This window comes from Salvia splendens, chromosome 16 (assembly GCF_004379255.2).
Source record: "Salvia splendens isolate huo1 chromosome 16, SspV2, whole genome shotgun sequence".
Lineage (NCBI taxonomy): Eukaryota > Viridiplantae > Streptophyta > Magnoliopsida > Lamiales > Lamiaceae > Salvia > Salvia splendens.
This window is the reverse complement of record NC_056047.1, coordinates 12,021,117-12,041,144: the sequence shown is the minus strand read 5'-3', so window position 1 is coordinate 12,041,144 and position 20,028 is coordinate 12,021,117. Positions and strand designations below refer to the sequence as shown.

The 20,028-nt window shown below is 34.4% G+C and overlaps 1 protein-coding gene across 1 annotated transcript; it reads left to right on the top strand.

Annotated features, from left to right (window-relative positions):
• Positions 1–717: 717 nt before the first annotated feature.
• LOC121770716 (katanin p80 WD40 repeat-containing subunit B1 homolog KTN80.4-like) lies at positions 718–1,783 on the top strand. Its single transcript, XM_042167483.1, has 4 exons — positions 718–792; positions 895–1,038; positions 1,136–1,355; positions 1,454–1,783. The coding sequence occupies exons 1-4, from the start codon at positions 736–738 to the stop codon at positions 1,591–1,593; spliced, it is 561 nt and encodes a 186-aa protein (XP_042023417.1). The 5' UTR covers positions 718–735; the 3' UTR covers positions 1,594–1,783.
• The last annotated feature ends 18,245 nt before the right edge of the window (positions 1,784–20,028 follow it).

Genomic DNA, 20,028 nt, shown 5'->3' with positions numbered 1-20,028 from the left:
TTTTTCGTGATGTGGTTCTTCAGAATGTTATGGTATTTCAATTTTGTACAGTGGATCCGGACCGGTCTATATTTTCATCTAGCCCTAGTGTCCTAAGTCAGAATAATCATATTTAATTTAAGTGTATTGCCGGTTTCTAACTGAAAACGGAAATAAAGGATATGGAACTGAGGATCAAGAAATAATCGAGGAACGTGTATTCTGATAGTAGGATTTGCATAAATTATTTTATTTATAATATATGATGCAGGGATAGCTCCTAAGCACAATCCTTTTGTTTTGTTAACTTATTAATGCATCATTGTTGTTTGGGATAAGATCATAAGAAATATAAAATTTTATTCGTATTTAAGTAAAAAGGATCATTGCAAACTCCCCATAATACTTAAACTTTTTCCACGATGAATCCTTCTACATTGTATGGTAGCATTTATTTATTTCCACGATGAATCCTTCTTTATGATTGCTATACTTTCTGAATTTTTTGTTTTATTTTTTAATTCTTTGACAGGTTCAGCTGATAGAACTGTAAAATTCTGGGATACATTTGAGTTAATTGGCTCGACTGGACCTGAGGTTTTTTAATTTATAATCACTAATTCTGCTCTTTGCAGCTTCTCTACATATCTCCCCTATCTTTAACTCTGTAACTTAGACCGGTTGTTAATATTCTTGACTTAGCTTTGAGTAATTATTGTTTAATTGTTCCAAATCCAGACCACTGGAGTGCGCAGTATGATCTTCAATCCTGATGGGAAAACCCTGCTTTGTGGCTTGCATGAGAATTTGAAAGTATGCTCTTGATGTTTTAGTTACTTCCAAGGTATATATTAGGCTTTTGTCTGGCCCATCTAATAGTCTTTTTTTTTTTTTTTCTTTATGCCTTGGTCGTAGGTTTTCTCATGGGAGCCAATCAGAAGTCATGATACTGTAGATGTGGGGTGGTCTAAACTATCAGATATGAATATCCATGAAGGAAAGCTTCTAGGATGTTCTTATAATCAGAGTTGTGTTGGAGTTTGGGTTGTAGACATTTCGGTATGATTAACAAAGTCATAGTTTATACGATTCATAAAACCCTCATGTTGTTTGTGTCCAAACTCCTGAGTGTTTTTCTCCCTTGTGATGATACCAGCGGATTGAACCATATGCAATTGGAAAAACTGCTCGATTAACTGATGATAATGATGCAAAATCAAATTCTGGTGGTTCATCTGTAACCACAGAGGACAATGTGAAGGCCAATTTGGGCAGGCTTTCTCTTTCAAATAATGCTGATGTGGTGAAGGAAACTAGATCTCTAACAAGGCTCTCTGTCCCCCAAAATTCAGATAAGGATTCTAAATCAAGTGCATGTAAGCCTCATTTTTGTCTTCTCTACAGTCCCCCCACCCTCCCCAACTGTATTTGATTTTTCAGTTGAACTAAATGTTCTTTTACCTGCTCACTGTAGCTCCTCCAATCACTCCTCAAAAGTCAAATATCAGTGTGGTTTCAAAGACACTGCCGGCCAATGCACCATCAATTTCCAGTTCAACAAACCCGAAGCGACAAGCCCCAATCAGTAGCAAATCTCTTATTCAACAGATCTGATGTAATACCTGTGATTGTGCCAAGAAATAATTCTAGAGCTGAGCAAGTTACTGAATTTAGAAATGAAGATGCCCCAGTTAAAGCTGTACCTTTGCATTTACAGTCCAAAACTTCTGATGTTAGTAAAATTATTAACACCAGAGATGTTTTGGAGAGGACTAATATTCCTACTCTAGAGTAGCATTTTCTCTTGTAGCTTGGATTTTAGTGGACTCTTTTGATGTGGACTAGTTGGTGAGAGGAGAATAAGTTCTTAGGAGTATATTTTGAAAGAAGAAACTCTGGCCGAGTGATTCACATACTATTGGAATGATATTGATTCCTTAGAGTAAAAATGAGTTTGAAATTGTGTAGTGGATAGTGGGACCCATAAATGATAAATTCAAAGAGAAAAGGTTGTCATAAATGAATATGGACTATTTGTATGTGACGAGCAATAAAGGAAATATGGTATTGGTATTTAAAGAGTTTAATACCAATACTTCCTCCATAGCGAGCCACTTCTTTTGGCACAAGATTTAAGGAATTAGTATTTAAAGAGTTAAAGTAGAGAGGGAAAGTAAGAAAGAGGTAAAAAATAGAGCGAAAAAAATAAAGTATGTGGGAAAAATAAAGTAAGAGAGACGATTTTTTTTGCTTAAAATGGAAATGGCTCACTTATAATAGGGCGGAGGGAGTATTAATTTCCTCTTTTAAAGTTCTCTAATTGACCAAAATTGATTAATATGAATTTATTTTTTTGAAAATTTACCTTTATAGAATTTTATTACCGTATCATTAGAAGTTGTAATTACTTTCGTTACTAAAACTCGGGTTCGGTCATTAAAAATTTCCACTATACATTAAAAATTGCAACAATCATTATTAATTTTTATTGCATTACAAAATTGCAATAAAAAAGTCTGCATTGAAATTGTTTTAAAATCACGTTGAAACTTATAATTAATATAAATTGCAGTCAATAAAATAAAGATCCATGTGTAAAAAATCATTAACTTTGTCATTAAATGCATGTTTGACATTCTGCCAAATATTAGGCATGAAGTAAATTTTGTAGATTGTTGGCATTGTCGTTTCTTTTAGTGTAATTGCATATCAAATTATCAATGCATATTAGGATTAAATTCACAATAATAAAATCTTTAATGAGGTGAGACTCATTTTTCACTAACAATACTTTAATTATTTTTTCTCTCTACATTTCTCTTACTTTATCAATTTTGTATCTAAATTCGTGCCGAACCTAAATTACGTATTCTTTGGGGATGGAGGGAGTAACATTTTTCTGCCGATCATACATTATGAGCTATTTAATAGTATAGCGTTTTCTTTTAATAATATATAAAGGCTTATCGTTGTATATTTAAAAATAGCTTCATAATTCGCCTTTTATATTATTAAAGATAAAGATATGAGAGTGAGACCGTGAAGTGAGAGGCCTCCTTTCTTCGTTAGAATTTGATTTGTAAATCATGAAAAGTATGGCTCCACTTTTAAATTCTTTTGGACTGATTTCTTGGGCCACAACTTATTTAATTAGTTGGACCGATTTCAATGAGGAAAGGGAATAAGAACCTTGGGCTCATCTTTGGGCTAAAGAATTAATAAGTAGTTGGGCTTTCTTTATGTTAGTATTTTTTTAGTGGAGTAAATAGTAGTAGTATATTTTATACTCTTATGCAATGATATTTTTCATTTTATTGCATTGGTAATTTAGAATCTAATATAGATATTAATATTTTATACTTCATCTGTTTTATAGAAATAGACCACTTGAATTGGCACATGTTTTAATGTGTAATTGATAAAGTAAGAGAAATGGAGAAAAGTAGTTGAAATTGTGTACGGGATGATGAGACCCATAAATGATAAAATAAAAGAATGTCATTCAATTTCACTATAAAACTAATAGAACTTACCTCCCAACTACCTTTTCCCCTCATTTTCTACAACATTTTGTGTCAAGTTATTAAAAATTCCCAATATACATTAAAAATCGCAATAATCATGTATTTTAATATTAAATTTTATTGCATTACAAATTGCAATAAAAAAGACTGCATTGAAATTGTTTTAAAATCATGTTGGAACTTATAATTAATATAAATTGCAGTCAATTATTTTATGATAAGATCAATGCGTAAAAAATCATTAACTTTGTCATTGAATGCATGTTTGACATTCTGCCAAATATTAGGCATGAAGTAAATTTTGTAGATTGTTGGCATTGTCGTTTCTTTTAGTGTAATTGCATATCAAATTATCAATGCATATTAGGATTAAATTCACAACAATAAAATCTTTAATGAGGTGAGACTCATTTTTCACTAACAATACTTTAATTATTTTTTCTCTCTACATTTCTCTTACTTTATCAATTTTGTATCTAAATTCGTGCCGAACCTAAATTACGTATTCTTTGGGGATGGAGGGAGTAACATTTTTCTGCCGATCATACATTATGAGCTATTTAATAGTATAGCGTTTTCTTTTAATAATATATAAAGGCTTATCGTTGTATATTTAAAAATAGCTTCATAATTCGCCTTTTATATTATTAAAGATAAAGATATGAGAGTGAGACCGTGAAGTGAGAGGCCTCCTTTCTTCGTTAGAATTTGATTTGTAAATCATGAAAAGTATGGCTCCACTTTTAAATTCTTTTGGACTGATTTCTTGGGCCACAACTTATTTAATTAGTTGGACCGATTTCAATGAGGAAAGGGAATAAGAACCTTGGGCTCATCTTTGGGCTAAAGAATTAATAAGTAGTTGGGCTTTCTTTATGTTAGTATTTTTTTAGTGGAGTAAATAGTAGTAGTATATTTTATACTCTTATGCAATGATATTTTTCATTTTATTGCATTGGTAATTTAGAATCTAATATAGATATTAATATTTTATACTTCATCTGTTTTATAGAAATAGACCACTTGAATTGGCACATGTTTTAATGTGTAATTGATAAAGTAAGAGAAATGGAGAAAAGTAGTTGAAATTGTGTACGGGATGATGAGACCCATAAATGATAAAATAAAAGAATGTCATTCAATTTCACTATAAAACTAATAGAACTTACCTCCCAACTACCTTTTCCCCTCATTTTCTACAACATTTTGTGTCAAGTTATTAAAAATTCCCAATATACATTAAAAATCGCAATAATCATGTATTTTAATATTAAATTTTATTGCATTACAAATTGCAATAAAAAAGACTGCATTGAAATTGTTTTAAAATCATGTTGGAACTTATAATTAATATAAATTGCAGTCAATTATTTTATGATAAGATCAATGCGTAAAAAATCATTAACTTTGTCATTGAATGCATGTTTGACATTCTGCCAAATATTAGGCATGAAGTAAATTTTGTAGATTGTTGGCATTGTCGTTTCTTTTAGTGTAATTGCATATCAAATTATCAATGCATATTAGGATTAAATTCACAACAATAAAATCTTTAATGAGGTGAGACTCATTTTTCACTAACAATACTTTAATTATTTTTTCTCTCTACATTTCTCTTACTTTATCAATTTTGTATCTAAATTCGTGCCGAACCTAAATTACGTATTCTTTGGGGATGGAGGGAGTAACATTTTTCTGCCGATCATACATTATGAGCTATTTAATAGTATAGCGTTTTCTTTTAATAATATATAAAGGCTTATCGTTGTATATTTAAAAATAGCTTCATAATTCGCCTTTTATATTATTAAAGATAAAGATATGAGAGTGAGACCGTGAAGTGAGAGGCCTCCTTTCTTCGTTAGAATTTGATTTGTAAATCATGAAAAGTATGGCTCCACTTTTAAATTCTTTTGGACTGATTTCTTGGGCCACAACTTATTTAATTAGTTGGACCGATTTCAATGAGGAAAGGGAATAAGAACCTTGGGCTCATCTTTGGGCTAAAGAATTAATAAGTAGTTGGGCTTTCTTTATGTTAGTATTTTTTTAGTGGAGTAAATAGTAGTAGTATATTTTATACTCTTATGCAATGATATTTTTCATTTTATTGCATTGGTAATTTAGAATCTAATATAGATATTAATATTTTATACTTCATCTGTTTTATAGAAATAGACCACTTGAATTGGCACATGTTTTAATGTGTAATTGATAAAGTAAGAGAAATGGAGAAAAGTAGTTGAAATTGTGTACGGGATGATGAGACCCATAAATGATAAAATAAAAGAATGTCATTCAATTTCACTATAAAACTAATAGAACTTACCTCCCAACTACCTTTTCCCCTCATTTTCTACAACATTTTGTGTCAAGTTATTAAAAATTCCCAATATACATTAAAAATCGCAATAATCATGTATTTTAATATTAAATTTTATTGCATTACAAATTGCAATAAAAAAGACTGCATTGAAATTGTTTTAAAATCATGTTGGAACTTATAATTAATATAAATTGCAGTCAATTATTTTATGATAAGATCAATGCGTAAAAAATCATTAACTTTGTCATTGAATGCATGTTTGACATTCTGCCAAATACTAGGCATGAAGTAAATTTTGTAGATTGTTGGCGTTGTCGTTTCTATTAGTGTAATTGCATATCAAATTATCAATGCATATTAGTAGAATATATTAATTTCACAATTAAGTAGTAACATTCAGAATAAAACCTTTTGTCATTCCTGACGAGCTATACTAAGTAGCATTTTTCAGAATTAATAATTGTAACGATCATACATTAAGAGCTATTTAATAGTATATCGTATTTTTTTTAATAATATAAAGGCTTATCGTTGTATTTTTAGAAATAGCTTCATAATTCGCCTTTTATAATACTAAAGATAAAGATCGGAATCCTATGCATGCCATTATGTATTGAGAAGTAAAACAAATTATTATCTCATTCAAAGTTCTTTCAGACCCTAAGCACCATAACTAAGGATAGCTTATGATTCTCTTTGTTTTTGGTAATTTGGGCAGAAATTTGCGGGCAACTTCTGACTATACCTTTTAGGCAACGGAAGTTTGAGATAATAACAGGTCTATGATGCTCTTATCAGACTCTTAATCATATTTATTCCTCTTTTTCAAGAGTTTTGTGATGGAGAATATAAGCTCTTTTTGAATTGTGAATCTAAGCTCTTTTGTAGAGTCTTGGCAAACACTTGCATGGGAAAACAATGTTATTGGTCTTAACGAAATTTGCTCTTGCATTATTCTAAGAATTCATTTTTTGCAGCCTTCTTAATTTCTTTTATATTTTTTTACATTTTGAATTCCATACACCATTTTAGATTTGCATCAGATAAAATAAATATTGGAGTGTTCAAACGTGCATGAACGATAAATTGGAATACAAATTAATAACTAGAAATGCTGCAAACAAATTCTCCTTAGTCTGTATTCAAATTATCAAGTACTAAAAATGTAGATGATAATCGAAATACAATTTAATTAAAGCTACCATGAAACATATTTCTTCAAAGATGACCCAGGGTCATCGTGTGCCAAATATATACCATCGCTTTTCACCACAAATACATTTAAGGATCTAGTAAGATTGTAGCTTCGACCTTTGTAAACAACAAAAGCTACTTGCTTCGGACTCCACCAAAAATGACAAAAGAATAAAGTAGTGCCTCCAATATTAGGGCAGAACTTCCACGAATAATTTTCACCTACAGTGAGTTTATGAAACCCTAAATTGTCATCGCCGGATGCACAGTGCAATGTCAAAGGTTTGGACTTTTCCGGGAGAAGATTTATAACACGAACCCTATTATCAGTTTTTCGGAACCAGCAGCCTTGAGCAGCAAATGACTGCAAATTGATTGGTATCACAAAAACAACTAAGTAAATCATCAACATGTTGAAAATGAGAGAGGGGTAAGATGATTAAATAATTCACCCCATTGATTTCATTATATAGGCAAAAAAAAAGTTTACTTGCTAAATTTAGCTCATCCAAATCTTCATTATATAGGCAAAAAAAAGTTTACTTGCTAAATTTAGCTCATCCAAGACTTTGATGTTACAAATTTTAAATCGATTTATTATTATATTATTATCAATATAGAATTAATAAGATTATTTTAATAAGAATGGATGACTATGACTAATTATCATATGGTTATCCATCTTAAATTAAGTTGTGGGATTAAGTTGATGTATTTCCCTTTCGGTTAGATAGTTTCCTCTAATCCAAATCAATGAGAAGATTAAGAAAATATTAATTTCCCTAAAGTTCTGTGATTGACCAAAATTAATTAATTTAAATTTATGTTTTTGATAATTTACCTTTATTGACCAAAAATATAAATATTCTAATTTTATAAACATTTTTTTCTCTAATGTAGTGAGATTCATTATCCACTAATAATACTTTAATTACATTTTCTTTACATCTATTTCTTACTGTATCAATTATACATTAAAAGTTATGTCGAACCAAATGTTAACATTAACCATAGAAATTGCTCAGGGTCAAAATGCCATTCATGGACTATTTCTCATATATGGAATTCCAAATGAGAATATAACATGATAAATTAATAGTTATAATTATTCTATTAGCAAGTAATTGTCACCCAAGCAGTGACAGATCCAGACACTTGAGATTGGGGGTGCGATATATAACTAAATCAGCATGGATATATATATATAGGGATGTATTCATTTTCTTTTTATATCTTTTGTTCTATTGTTCTTTTTAATCTCAGCCCCACGATTTTGTCATCCGACGGTTAGATTGATGCCACGTGTCATTTAATAATGCAGATTTTTAGTTGAATAATGCACACCGACTAATAATGCACCATTATAGTGTAATAATGCAGATTTTCAGTTAAATAATGCACACCGACTAATAATGCAGATCATCACAACCATCCAATTCAAGCATCCAATGGATATGATTAAAAAGAAACTTGGACTATATATATAGGATTGTGATCAAGATAGAACCATTCTTGTCACGACCACATCTCCCTAGTCAAAGAAAGTGTAGCTTTACCGCGACTAAAACATACTGAAACTGTCTCAACTCATCATAAGATGCTTAAATCAAAAGAAACATTGTCTGAAGTGTGTTGAGGGTACAAATCATGCTGAATCAGAGTAGTTATGAGAAATTGTCTTTGTTAAATGAATGTTCTGAATTTGCGCAACGGAAGAGTACCAAGACAGATGTAGTATGTATGAAGACACACTACACCCGCTACCTTCCTACTTATTTGGTCTTCTGTCCCAACACCTCTTCTGCCTCGATCGATCAATCTGCACATTAAGGAAAACAATATGCAGGGCTGAGTATTTTATATACTCAGTGGCTTATGCCGAAAACTGTTTTCTTTTAGTCGTCAGCCAAACTGAGTGAACGCGGGGTTTTTCTGAAAATAAGTCCCGGTCACTAAAATCTGTTATTTCTTTCTGAAATAGACTGCAGTCTTTTAACTTTCTGATGATATACCATATCAAGCTGTGTGAATCGGGAATGTGGCCACATTCCACGATCACTGGGCCGGCCAACCTGGCGCTAGCTCACGACCCACGGACCGGCCAACCTAGCGCTAGCTCACGGTCCCTATGTGTACACTAGTCCGAGTAGGATTTACTGACCTACTGGGACCCGAATTCGATTTAACATGAATGGCAATCATAAAACAAAATATGGCATGACAACTCATTCAAATATTCACACTTATTCTCATAGAGTTCTGTAAATAAAAAGGAAAGAAGCCCACACCTCAATTGCTTAACTCTTGCAAAATAGGTGCTTCCCTGTTCTGAGATTATGCGTCGAGCGACGACGTTCCTTTACAAAAATTCGTATATTTGAATTAGGCTTAAAAATTTACTGATTTTGCATGAATGCATGCCTAAGCGTGCTCCTTTATTATTTTATTTCCTTTCTTCTAAAATTAGGAAATCTTAATTCTTAATTAAATCTGCGATTTAATTTATTCGGAAACTGGCCGAAAACTATTTCCCGCATTAATTTAAATATCTTAAAATACTTTCCGGGCTAAGAGTTCGCTTAATTATTTATTGGCTTTTATTTTATCACGGCGAACATTCTTTTCATTTTCTTCCGTAGCTTAGGAATTTAATACCATAAATTCTTGGAATTAACTAAAGATTTCAACAAAAGAATCCGGGTCCAAGTAATTAAATTCTCGGGCTCGGTTGGAACTAATTATTCTGGCCCAGCCTTAACTTTCGGCCCGCTCATTTAATCTCGGCCCAAAATGCATTTTCCTTATCTTCTTTTCTATTAAACAATCAAGCCCAAACTAAAACTAAAGAGGAGGCCCATTTCCAATTAATTAATTAGAAGCCCAATAAGAGGAATAGTGGAAATGGCCCAAGGAGAGGTACTCCTTTCCATCCGTCGGCCCCCACCCCCTTCCCCTTTCTCATTTCATTCTCAATTCTAATCCCTAATCTCCTTCTTCTTCTTCCCCCAAAATTCTCCAAAAGAAATCCTTAATTCACAAACAAGGAAGAAGAAGCTGGAAACGGGAACCCTAGTTCTCTCCGCCATCGACGAATTCATGGAGCCGCCGCTCTCATCGCGTCTCCCGGAGGTGTCCGCCGTCGCCTACTCCAGGCTGCTGTCTCCGTCGCGAAGTAGCCACAACACGAACCGGAGCTCGCGCTTGCTCCCTCCACCGAACGCCCTCCGGCGAGTGTTTCCCCCTTTCGGCGAAGTCGGCGGTGGAGAGGAGCAAGCGCGAGCTCCGGTTCGTGTTGTGGCTACTTCGCGACGGAGACAGCAGCCTGGAGTAGGCGACGGCGGACACCTCCGGGAGACGCGATGAGAGCGGCGGCTCCATGAATTCGTCGATGGCGGAGAGAACTAGGGTTCCCGTTTCCAGCTTCTTCTTCCTTGTTTGTGAATTAAGGATTTCTTTTGGAGAATTTTGGGGGAAGAAGAAGAAGGAGATTAGGGATTAGAATTGAGAATGAAATGAGAAAGGGGAAGGGGGTGGGGGCCGACGGATGGAAAGGAGTACCTCTCCTTGGGCCATTTCCACTATTCCTCTTATTGGGCTTCTAATTAATTAATTGGAAATGGGCCTCCTCTTTAGTTTTAGTTTGGGCTTGATTGTTTAATAGAAAAGAAGATAAGGAAAATGCATTTTGGGCCGAGATTAAATGAGCGGGCCGAAAGTTAAGGCTGGGCCAGAATAATTAGTTCCAACCGAGCCCGAGAATTTAATTACTTGGACCCGGATTCTTTTGTTGAAATCTTTAGTTAATTCCAAGAATTTATGGTATTAAATTCCTAAGCTACGGAAGAAAATGAAAAGAATGTTCGCCGTGATAAAATAAAAGCCAATAAATAATTAAGCGAACTCTTAGCCCGGAAAGTATTTTAAGATATTTAAATTAATGCGGGAAATAGTTTTCGGCCAGTTTCCGAATAAATTAAATCGCAGATTTAATTAAGAATTAAGATTTCCTAATTTTAGAAGAAAGGAAATAAAATAATAAAGGAGCACGCTTAGGCATGCATTCATGCAAAATCAGTAAATTTTTAAGCCTAATTCAAATATACGAATTTTTGTAAAGGAACGTCGTCGCTCGACGCATAATCTCAGAACAGGGAAGCACCTATTTTGCAAGAGTTAAGCAATTGAGGTGTGGGCTTCTTTCCTTTTTATTTACAGAACTCTATGAGAATAAGTGTGAATATTTGAATGAGTTGTCATGCCATATTTTGTTTTATGATTGTCATTCATGTTAAATCGAATTCGGGTCCCAGTAGGTCAGTAAATCCTACTCGGACTAGTGTACACATAGGGACCGTGAGCTAGCGCTAGGTTGGCCGGTCCGTGGGTCGTGAGCTAGCGCCAGGTTGGCCGGCCCAGTGATCGTGGAATGTGGCCACATTCCCGATTCACACAGCTTGATATGGTATATCATCAGAAAGTTAAAAGACTGCAGTCTATTTCAGAAAGAAATAACAGATTTTAGTGACCGGGACTTATTTTCAGAAAAACCCCGCGTTCACTCAGTTTGGCTGACGACTAAAAGAAAACAGTTTTCGGCATAAGCCACTGAGTATATAAAATACTCAGCCCTGCATATTGTTTTCCTTAATGTGCAGATTGATCGATCGAGGCAGAGGAGGTGTTGGGACAGAAGACCAAATAAGTAGGAAGGTAGCGGGTGTAGTGTGTCTTCATACATACTACATCTGTCTTGGTACTCTTCCGTTGCGCAAATTCAGAACATTCATTTAACAAAGACAATTTCTCATAACTACTCTGATTCAGCATGATTTGTACCCTCAACACACTTCAGACAATGTTTCTTTTGATTTAAGCATCTTATGATGAGTTGAGACAGTTTCAGTATGTTTTAGTCGCGGTAAAGCTACACTTTCTTTGACTAGGGAGATGTGGTCGTGACAATTCTTAAACGTAGAACCATTCTTAAACGTAGAACAAATGCCAAACGGAGGTCGTTAGATCTTTTAATCCAATGGTGTTGATTTGCACAACAACTTCCCATTACAACCAAAACTATTATTAATGGGTGAATGCAGATAAGTGAAAAAATAAAGCATGCATGGACTCTTCTTCGTTTCATTCATTCTTCCATCAACATGTGAGTTTTTTCACATGTTGAGTCCGGAATGTCGTGAAAACATAGTCTAATATGTATGATTTTTAATCTTGACCGTCATTTTTTCCTCATCCAATGAATAAAATATGTAGAGTTCTAGGTTCTACACTTAAGAATAGTTCTATCTTTAACGCAACCCTATATATATATATATATATATATATATAGGGTAGTGATCAAGATATAACTATTTTTAAGGGTATAACTAGAGAACAAATCTCAGCCACACATCTTAATGGAACAAATATTATTAATTTTAATAAAATAAAATATGTTGAGGGTATTTTTGGAAATTACTTTCTGAATTAAAACATGCGATCAAATTACGCGAAATCTTCCAAATCTGCGATCCTTTCTTCTTCCAAATCGTAATTCTGAGCTGGGGGTGGCGCCGGAGAGGATACTGGCGGCGGTGGGGGAGCTGGCAAAGGCGATCGGGGCGGAGGGGCTGTTGGCGGATTCAATCGTCGCGCCAATGCTGAAAAAACCCCAAATCAAAACCTACCTCTACGTCGGACTCACCGGAATCAGCGTCGGCGGGTAAGGAGACGCAACGATGAGCTGCCGTAGAAGAGAAGCGGAGTTTCGGAACAAGAGCGGGGCGCGGTGGCTGTAGGCTCTAAGATTCGTCTTCGATATAGTTAGTTTCCGTCTACGTTTAATGTTACTGATGTATCTTGTGATTTTACTACACTCTTGTTTACAAAACATCACTCTTGTTCTGATTTTACTTCACTCTTGTTCACAAAACACATCACTCTTGTTCTGATTTCACTTCACTCTTGTTCACAAAACACATCACTCTTGTTCTGATTTCACTTCACTCTTGTTCACAAAACACATCACTCTTGTTCTGATTTCACTTCACTCTTGTTCTGATTTTACTTCACTCTTGTTCTGATTTCACTTCACTCTTGTTCACAAAACACATCACTCTTGTTCTGATTTCACTTCACTCTTGTTCTGATTTTACTTCACTCTTGTTCACAAAACACATCACTCTTGTTCTGATTTTACTTCACTCTTGTTTACAAAACATCACTCTTGTTCTGATTTTACTTCACTCTTGTTCACAAAACACATCACTCTTGTTCTGATTTTACTTCACTCTTGTTCACAAAACACATCACTCTTATTATGATTTTACTTCACTCTTGTTCACAAAACACATCACTTTTATTGTGATTTTATTTCACTCTTGTTTACAAAACATCACTCTTGTTCTGATTTTACTTCACTCTTGTTCACAAAACACATCACTCTTGTTCTGATTTCACTTCACTCTTGTTCACAAAACACATCACTCTTGTTCTGATTTCACTTCACTCTTGTTCTGATTTTACTTCACTCTTGTTCACAAAACACATCACTCTTGTTCTGATTTTACTTCACTCTTGTTTACAAAACACATCACTCTTAGCATGATTTTACTTCACTCTTCACTCTTAGCATGATTATTTTTGGGACAATTCAACATTGATATTATAATTAGATCAGAGCAAGAAGAAACAGAAAGGGGCTACATCTGAAATGCATAGCTAAAATCTCACAAAATTCAAATACTACACTACATCCCATCATAAAAATTGCAACGATAGCTTATCACCTAATGTTAATTCCCTAATTAAAGGAAATCAAAACTAAGAAAAACAGAAGATAAATTGGGAAATGCAGGCTAAATTATATCATAGATCTGTGTGTTCCCGCTCGGGGTCAGATGCCACGATCATGTGCGACAAGATGTCGTAGAGCGGCCCGCCCTTGGCCATCGCCTCCTTCTTCTCCTTGATCACCGCGATGAGCTCCTTCCGGAGCGCCGCCGCCGCCTTGTTGACGGTGGCGGTGTTGTTGGCCGCTGGAAGAGTGATGATTGGAGACACCGATGCAGATTCCTTCGTCGGGGAAAGAGAGTCACTTGAATCGCGAAAATATTGATAATTTCCAATCGAATTCCTCTTCAATCGGACGAATCGGCGGTAGGAGAGCTGAGAACTATTTTGCAGAAGAAGGAAGAGGAGGAGAAGAGAAGAATGCGGTTTCTTTTTCAAATGCCAATGATGTAATCTAATTTTGGACGTGCAATGACCATTATACCCCCGCCTTATTATTGTGGAGTAAATTTGTGATTGAGGGAACTAATATCTCATTAAATTCAAAAATTAATACTAGCCCTTGATTTTTTTGATCTTGTGGCTATTATTTGTTCTCTAGTTATATGGTTAAGAGGTGTTTGACATAGATCATGACCCTATATATATATATATATATATATATATATATATATATATATATATATATAGGGGTGCGTTATATTGATAACCCATAAATATCGTAATAACCCTATAACTAAATCTGGACCGCACATTTTTAAAATCACGCGGTTGAGATTCAAACTTAGATTTACTTCATAAAAAAAAGGCGGAGGGGTAAAACTGTCATTTCGCTCATTTAATTTCGCAGCCGATAAAATGATACTTCGACCTAAAAAATGACGAAACTATCATTATAAGCCAAAAGTATAATTTTATCAACTCAGAGTATCATTCTATCAGGCAAACCTATCATTCTATGCAATAAACCTAACATATATCATTTTATCATTTTATCAGTCAGTCAAAAGTATCATTTTATCAACTCAGAGTATCATTCTATCCGACAAAACTATCATTCTATGCAATAAACCTAATATAATCGGCACAATACATGATATACAAACTTACAAAGCAGTAAACGTATCATTTTATCAACTTAGAGTATCATTTTTATAAGGTTACTGTCATTTTATCCGCTTAGATTATCATTTTATCATGTAAAAGTATCATTTTATTAAACAAAAATGTCATTTTATACACAAAAAATACCTATCATTCTATCGGCTGAAAGTATCATAATATCCGGCAAAACTATCATTCTATCGGCTGAAAGTATCATTCTATCCGGCAAAACTATCATTCTATCGGCTGAAAGTATCATTCTATCCGGCAAACCTATCATTCTATGCAATAAACCTAACATATATCATTTTATCATTTTATCACTCAGTCAAAAGTATCATTTTATCAACTCAGAGTATCATTCTATCCGGCAAAACTATCATTCTATGCAATAAACCTATCATTTTATCATTTTACGTGATATTTGGCGAAATTCAGAGTATCATTTTATCATTCAGAGTATCATTTTATCAACTCAGAGTATCATTCTATCCGGCAAAACTATCATTCTATGCAATAAACCTATCATTTTATCATTTTATCATTTTACGTGATATTTGGTGAAATTCAGAGTATCATTTTATCAATTCAGAGTATCATTTTATCAATTCAGAGTATCATTCTATCCGGCAAAATTATCATTCTATGCAATAAACCTATCATTTTATCATTTTATCATTTTACGTGATATTTGGCGAAATTCAGAGTATCATTTTATCATTCAGATTATCATTTTATCAACTCAGAGTATCATTCTATCCGGCAAAACTATCATTCTATGCAATAGACCTATCATTTTATCATTTTATCAGTCAGTCAAAAGTATCATTTTATCAACTCAGAGTATCATTCTATCCGGCAAAACTATCATTCTATGCAATAAACCTAACATATATCATTTTATCATTTTACGTGATATTTGGTGAAATTCAGAAATTAAATGAGGGAAATGACATATTTACCCCTCCGCCTTTTTTTTATGAAGTAAATCTAAGTTTGAATCTCAACCGCATGATTAGAAATATGTGTGGTCCAGATTTAGTTATAGGGTTATTACGATATTTAGGGGTTATCATACGATCACGACTCTATATATATATATATATATAGGGATGTATTCATTTCCTTTTCCTATATTTCCTCATTTTTCCTTCTTAATATCAGCCATTAGATTAGAGAAATGGACGGTCAAGATCAACATTGGGTAATTAATCCCGTGTTGCATTATTTGTCCTATTTTGTGCATTATGAGGGTACAATAGTAATCTAATAATGGCTGGAAACCGCTACGAATAACGCACCACATGGTCACGAGTAATGCATATAATTACCTATATAATGCACAATATGTGAACTGCAATGCATACGAATAAGATGTACCATGTTATGATGTTTGGACACACGTTTCTTGTTTCCCCTAAGGGTTTAATAAGCTTATGGGCTAGGGTATAGTACGTAGACACGTATGTAATCTTCACATGGTAACAAGTAATGGATATAATTGACTATATAATGCACAATTTGTGAACTGCAATGCATACGAACAAGATGTGCTGTGTTATGATGTTTGACACACGTTTCTTGTTTCCCCTAAGGGTTTAATAAGCTTATGGGCTAGGGTATAGTACGTACGCATTAATAACAAATTATAAAACGATACGAATAATTCACCAAATTGTCACGAGTAATGGATGTTATTAACTATATAATGCACAATATGTGAACTGCAATGCATACAAATAAGATGTACCATGTTATGATGTTTGACACACGTTTCTTGTTTCCCCTAAGGGTTTAATAAGCTTAGGGGCTAGGGTATAGTACGTAGACATTACTAAATGCACGTATGTAATCTTCAATCCGTTGATTAACCCATATACACAATACCTCTAATAATGCATAATATACTGAGATAATGACAATTAACAGCTACATAATGCACTACCTAAACCAAATAATGCACATACGTATATTCCAATAACAACCTTGTGTTAGTAATGTCTACGTACTATACCCTAGCCCCTAAGCTTATTAAACCCTTAGGGGAAACAAGAAACGTGTGTCAAACATCATAACATGGTACATCTTATTCGTATGCATTGCAGTTCACATATTGTGCATTATATAGTTAATAACATCCATTACTCGTGACAATTTGGTGAATTATTCGTATCGTTTTATAATTTGTTATTAATGCGTACGCACTATACCCTAGCCCCTAAGCTTATTAAACCCTTAGGGAAAACAAGAAACGTGTGTCAAACATCATAACACAGCACATCTTGTTCGTATGCATTGCAGTTCACAAATTGTGCATTATATAGTCAATTATATCCATTACTCGTTACCATGTGAAGATTACATACGTGTCTACGTAGTATACCCTAGCTCCTAAGCTTATAAACCCTTAGGGGAAACAAGAAACGTGTGTCCAAACATCATAACATGGTACATCTTATTCGTATGCATTGCAGTTCACATATTGTGCATTATATAGTCAATTATATGCATTACTCGTGACCATGTGGTGCATTATTCGCAGATACCAAAATGTGGCAGTTACTTTTCCGTCAAATGTCAATAATAACCCTGTAATGCATACAACCACCTTCTATAATGCAACACGGAACCAGTTTTATAGAATCAATCTGATCCGTTGATGCCTTAGATCTAACGCGTAATATTAAGAAGGAAAAAGGATCTAAGATGTGAAAAGGAGAATAACGCTCCCCTATATATATATATATATGTATATATGTATATATATATATGTGAGAAATGTTATGCTAGGCAACTAATTTGAGAGGTAGATGAGCGCCATTCCACGTCAGACAAATCTTTACTTCTTTTGCGTGTATTATCAATATTAAGGGTATCCACAGTGGTGATAGCCCAGCAATAGCCCAGCCATAGCCCAGCCACAAACTCCTCCTGCCACATCATCAATACTAAAAATCCTCCTGCCACATCAGAAATAGCCCAGCCATAGCCTAGCCATATCATAAATAGCCCAGCCACATCAATAGCCACATCACTAATAACACAATATACGGAATTTAATTTACGAGACATATACGGGAAACATTAATAATACTATTTTAATTTTTAAAAAAAGTACAATAAATTAAAAAAGTACTAAAATTTTAAAAAAGTACATTAATAATAAAAATTACATTAAAAAAGTACATTTTAAAAAATTACATTAATAATAGAAATTAAGATAGAGAGAGTACTCGTTAATACAAGTGGTGCGAATGAAAATGAAGTGCAAATCGCGTATATATAGTGTCTCGAAAATTAAAAAAAAAACAAAAAAACCGCTGGGCGATCCCGACGCTGCAATGGCGCCGAGCGGATCGCCCAGCGCCCGTTGACCGCCTAGCGCTAGGCGATTTTTAATTCCGAAAAACCGCTCGGCGGTTTTCGGAAGCTGTAATGGTTCGCCTAGCGACCGCCTAGCGCAGGCACTCGGCTAGGCGGTGCGCTAGGCGCCATTGTGGATAGCCGCTCCACTTCGTTCCGTTTTTTCCAATTGAGAAATAAACTCATCAAATAATCTCTCTCCACTATTCTTTTATAAAATTGAACTCTACCTAATTTTATCCTTCCATTGATTTGACTACATTTTCAATAATTTTTGCATACAAGTCAAGTAGAGAAGATAGGTATCTAACAAAGCTCACCAATTTTCGAAGTTCAGGCTACTATTTCAATTGAAATTTTATCTCAAAAAAAAGCAAATAGACAAAGTTTCGTTGAATTTAACTTCCCCTAAATGAGCTGCAAAAATTGCTCTTCATTCTTGCGGAATTCCAACCTTTCTTATCAATTCTTAAACCACAATTCATCATTCTTTCTAAAAGGTCATAAACTACTTAGAAATTTTCCTTCCCTAAACACAACATCATCACCAACCACTACTCTTATTTCTTCACAAGACTCAACGATGCTTCCACAATTCCAACTCTCCCAAATTTGGAATTCTACCGCCGACCACTAGACTTATCCCCAAATATCCGAATCTATGAACATAGAAACTATGATGTTAACGGTTTTTTAAGAGAAAGGAAAGAGGTAGAAGTCTGTCGTCAAAACAAAAAAGGATCAGATTGTGGGGAGATGGAAGAAGGGTACTAAAGGGTTAAAGTAGAAAAGCTTAAAATTTGCACAATGATGAAGAAAATTAAAACATTATTGGAGAGTGAAAAATGGGTGGTCGAATAACTACATGAAAGAGATCTAAAATAAAGTTATACTCCGTGTTGAAATTAGTTGAGATGATTAAAATTTTCAATGAAATTATTAAATTGAGGTAGCAAATATCGAGAAGCCGGGGAAGGAATAGATACATTATTGAAGGAAAGGAATACATGTGCTGGGAATTCATATTTCACAGTGAAAAAAACGATGTTGCAATTTCCAAGTTCTATATGTGAAAATAATATTAGAGTGAAGATGAAGAAAAGAACGAGATCTGGAGCTTCGTTTTGTAAAAAGAAATGGAGATTGGAGAGCAGTGTTCACGTAGGGAGAGAGGTTGATGAGAGAGAAATTCATAGATAGAAAAGAAATCTTCAGACGTGGAATGGAAGCGCTCATCTGTCGCTCAAATTCAATCGCCCGGCGTATCATTTATATATACATGGGTTGTATTCATTTCCTTTTTCCATATTTTCTCCTATTTCCTTCTTGATCTCAGCCGTTTATTTCCTCCATCCGATGACCTAAATTATTGGCTTTAATCATTAAATTAATTCAATTAAAATCTGAAAAGGACAAAATAGGCAATTTCTAAATTGGTGGTTATTGAAACTTCCATGATTTCCTCATTTGAAGATCTTGGTGGTTATTTGTTAATGTCACACGCTCCAGAAGTGATTCACGTACTACTCCATCTCTGCACTTTTTCCACAGTCAGGGAGTGGCTGAGCCTGATATCCCTCTGCACCTTGTTCACGTCGTCGCCGTCTCCGTAAATCCTCCGCCACCGCTGGAACCCGACGTTGTTAAAATACTCCCTCACCACCTCCTTGTCGCCGCCGCCCACCTTCTCCGTCTGCATCTGCCGCCGCTTCTCGGGGTCGGACAGGGAGAGCATCGCTACCAGCGCCGCGA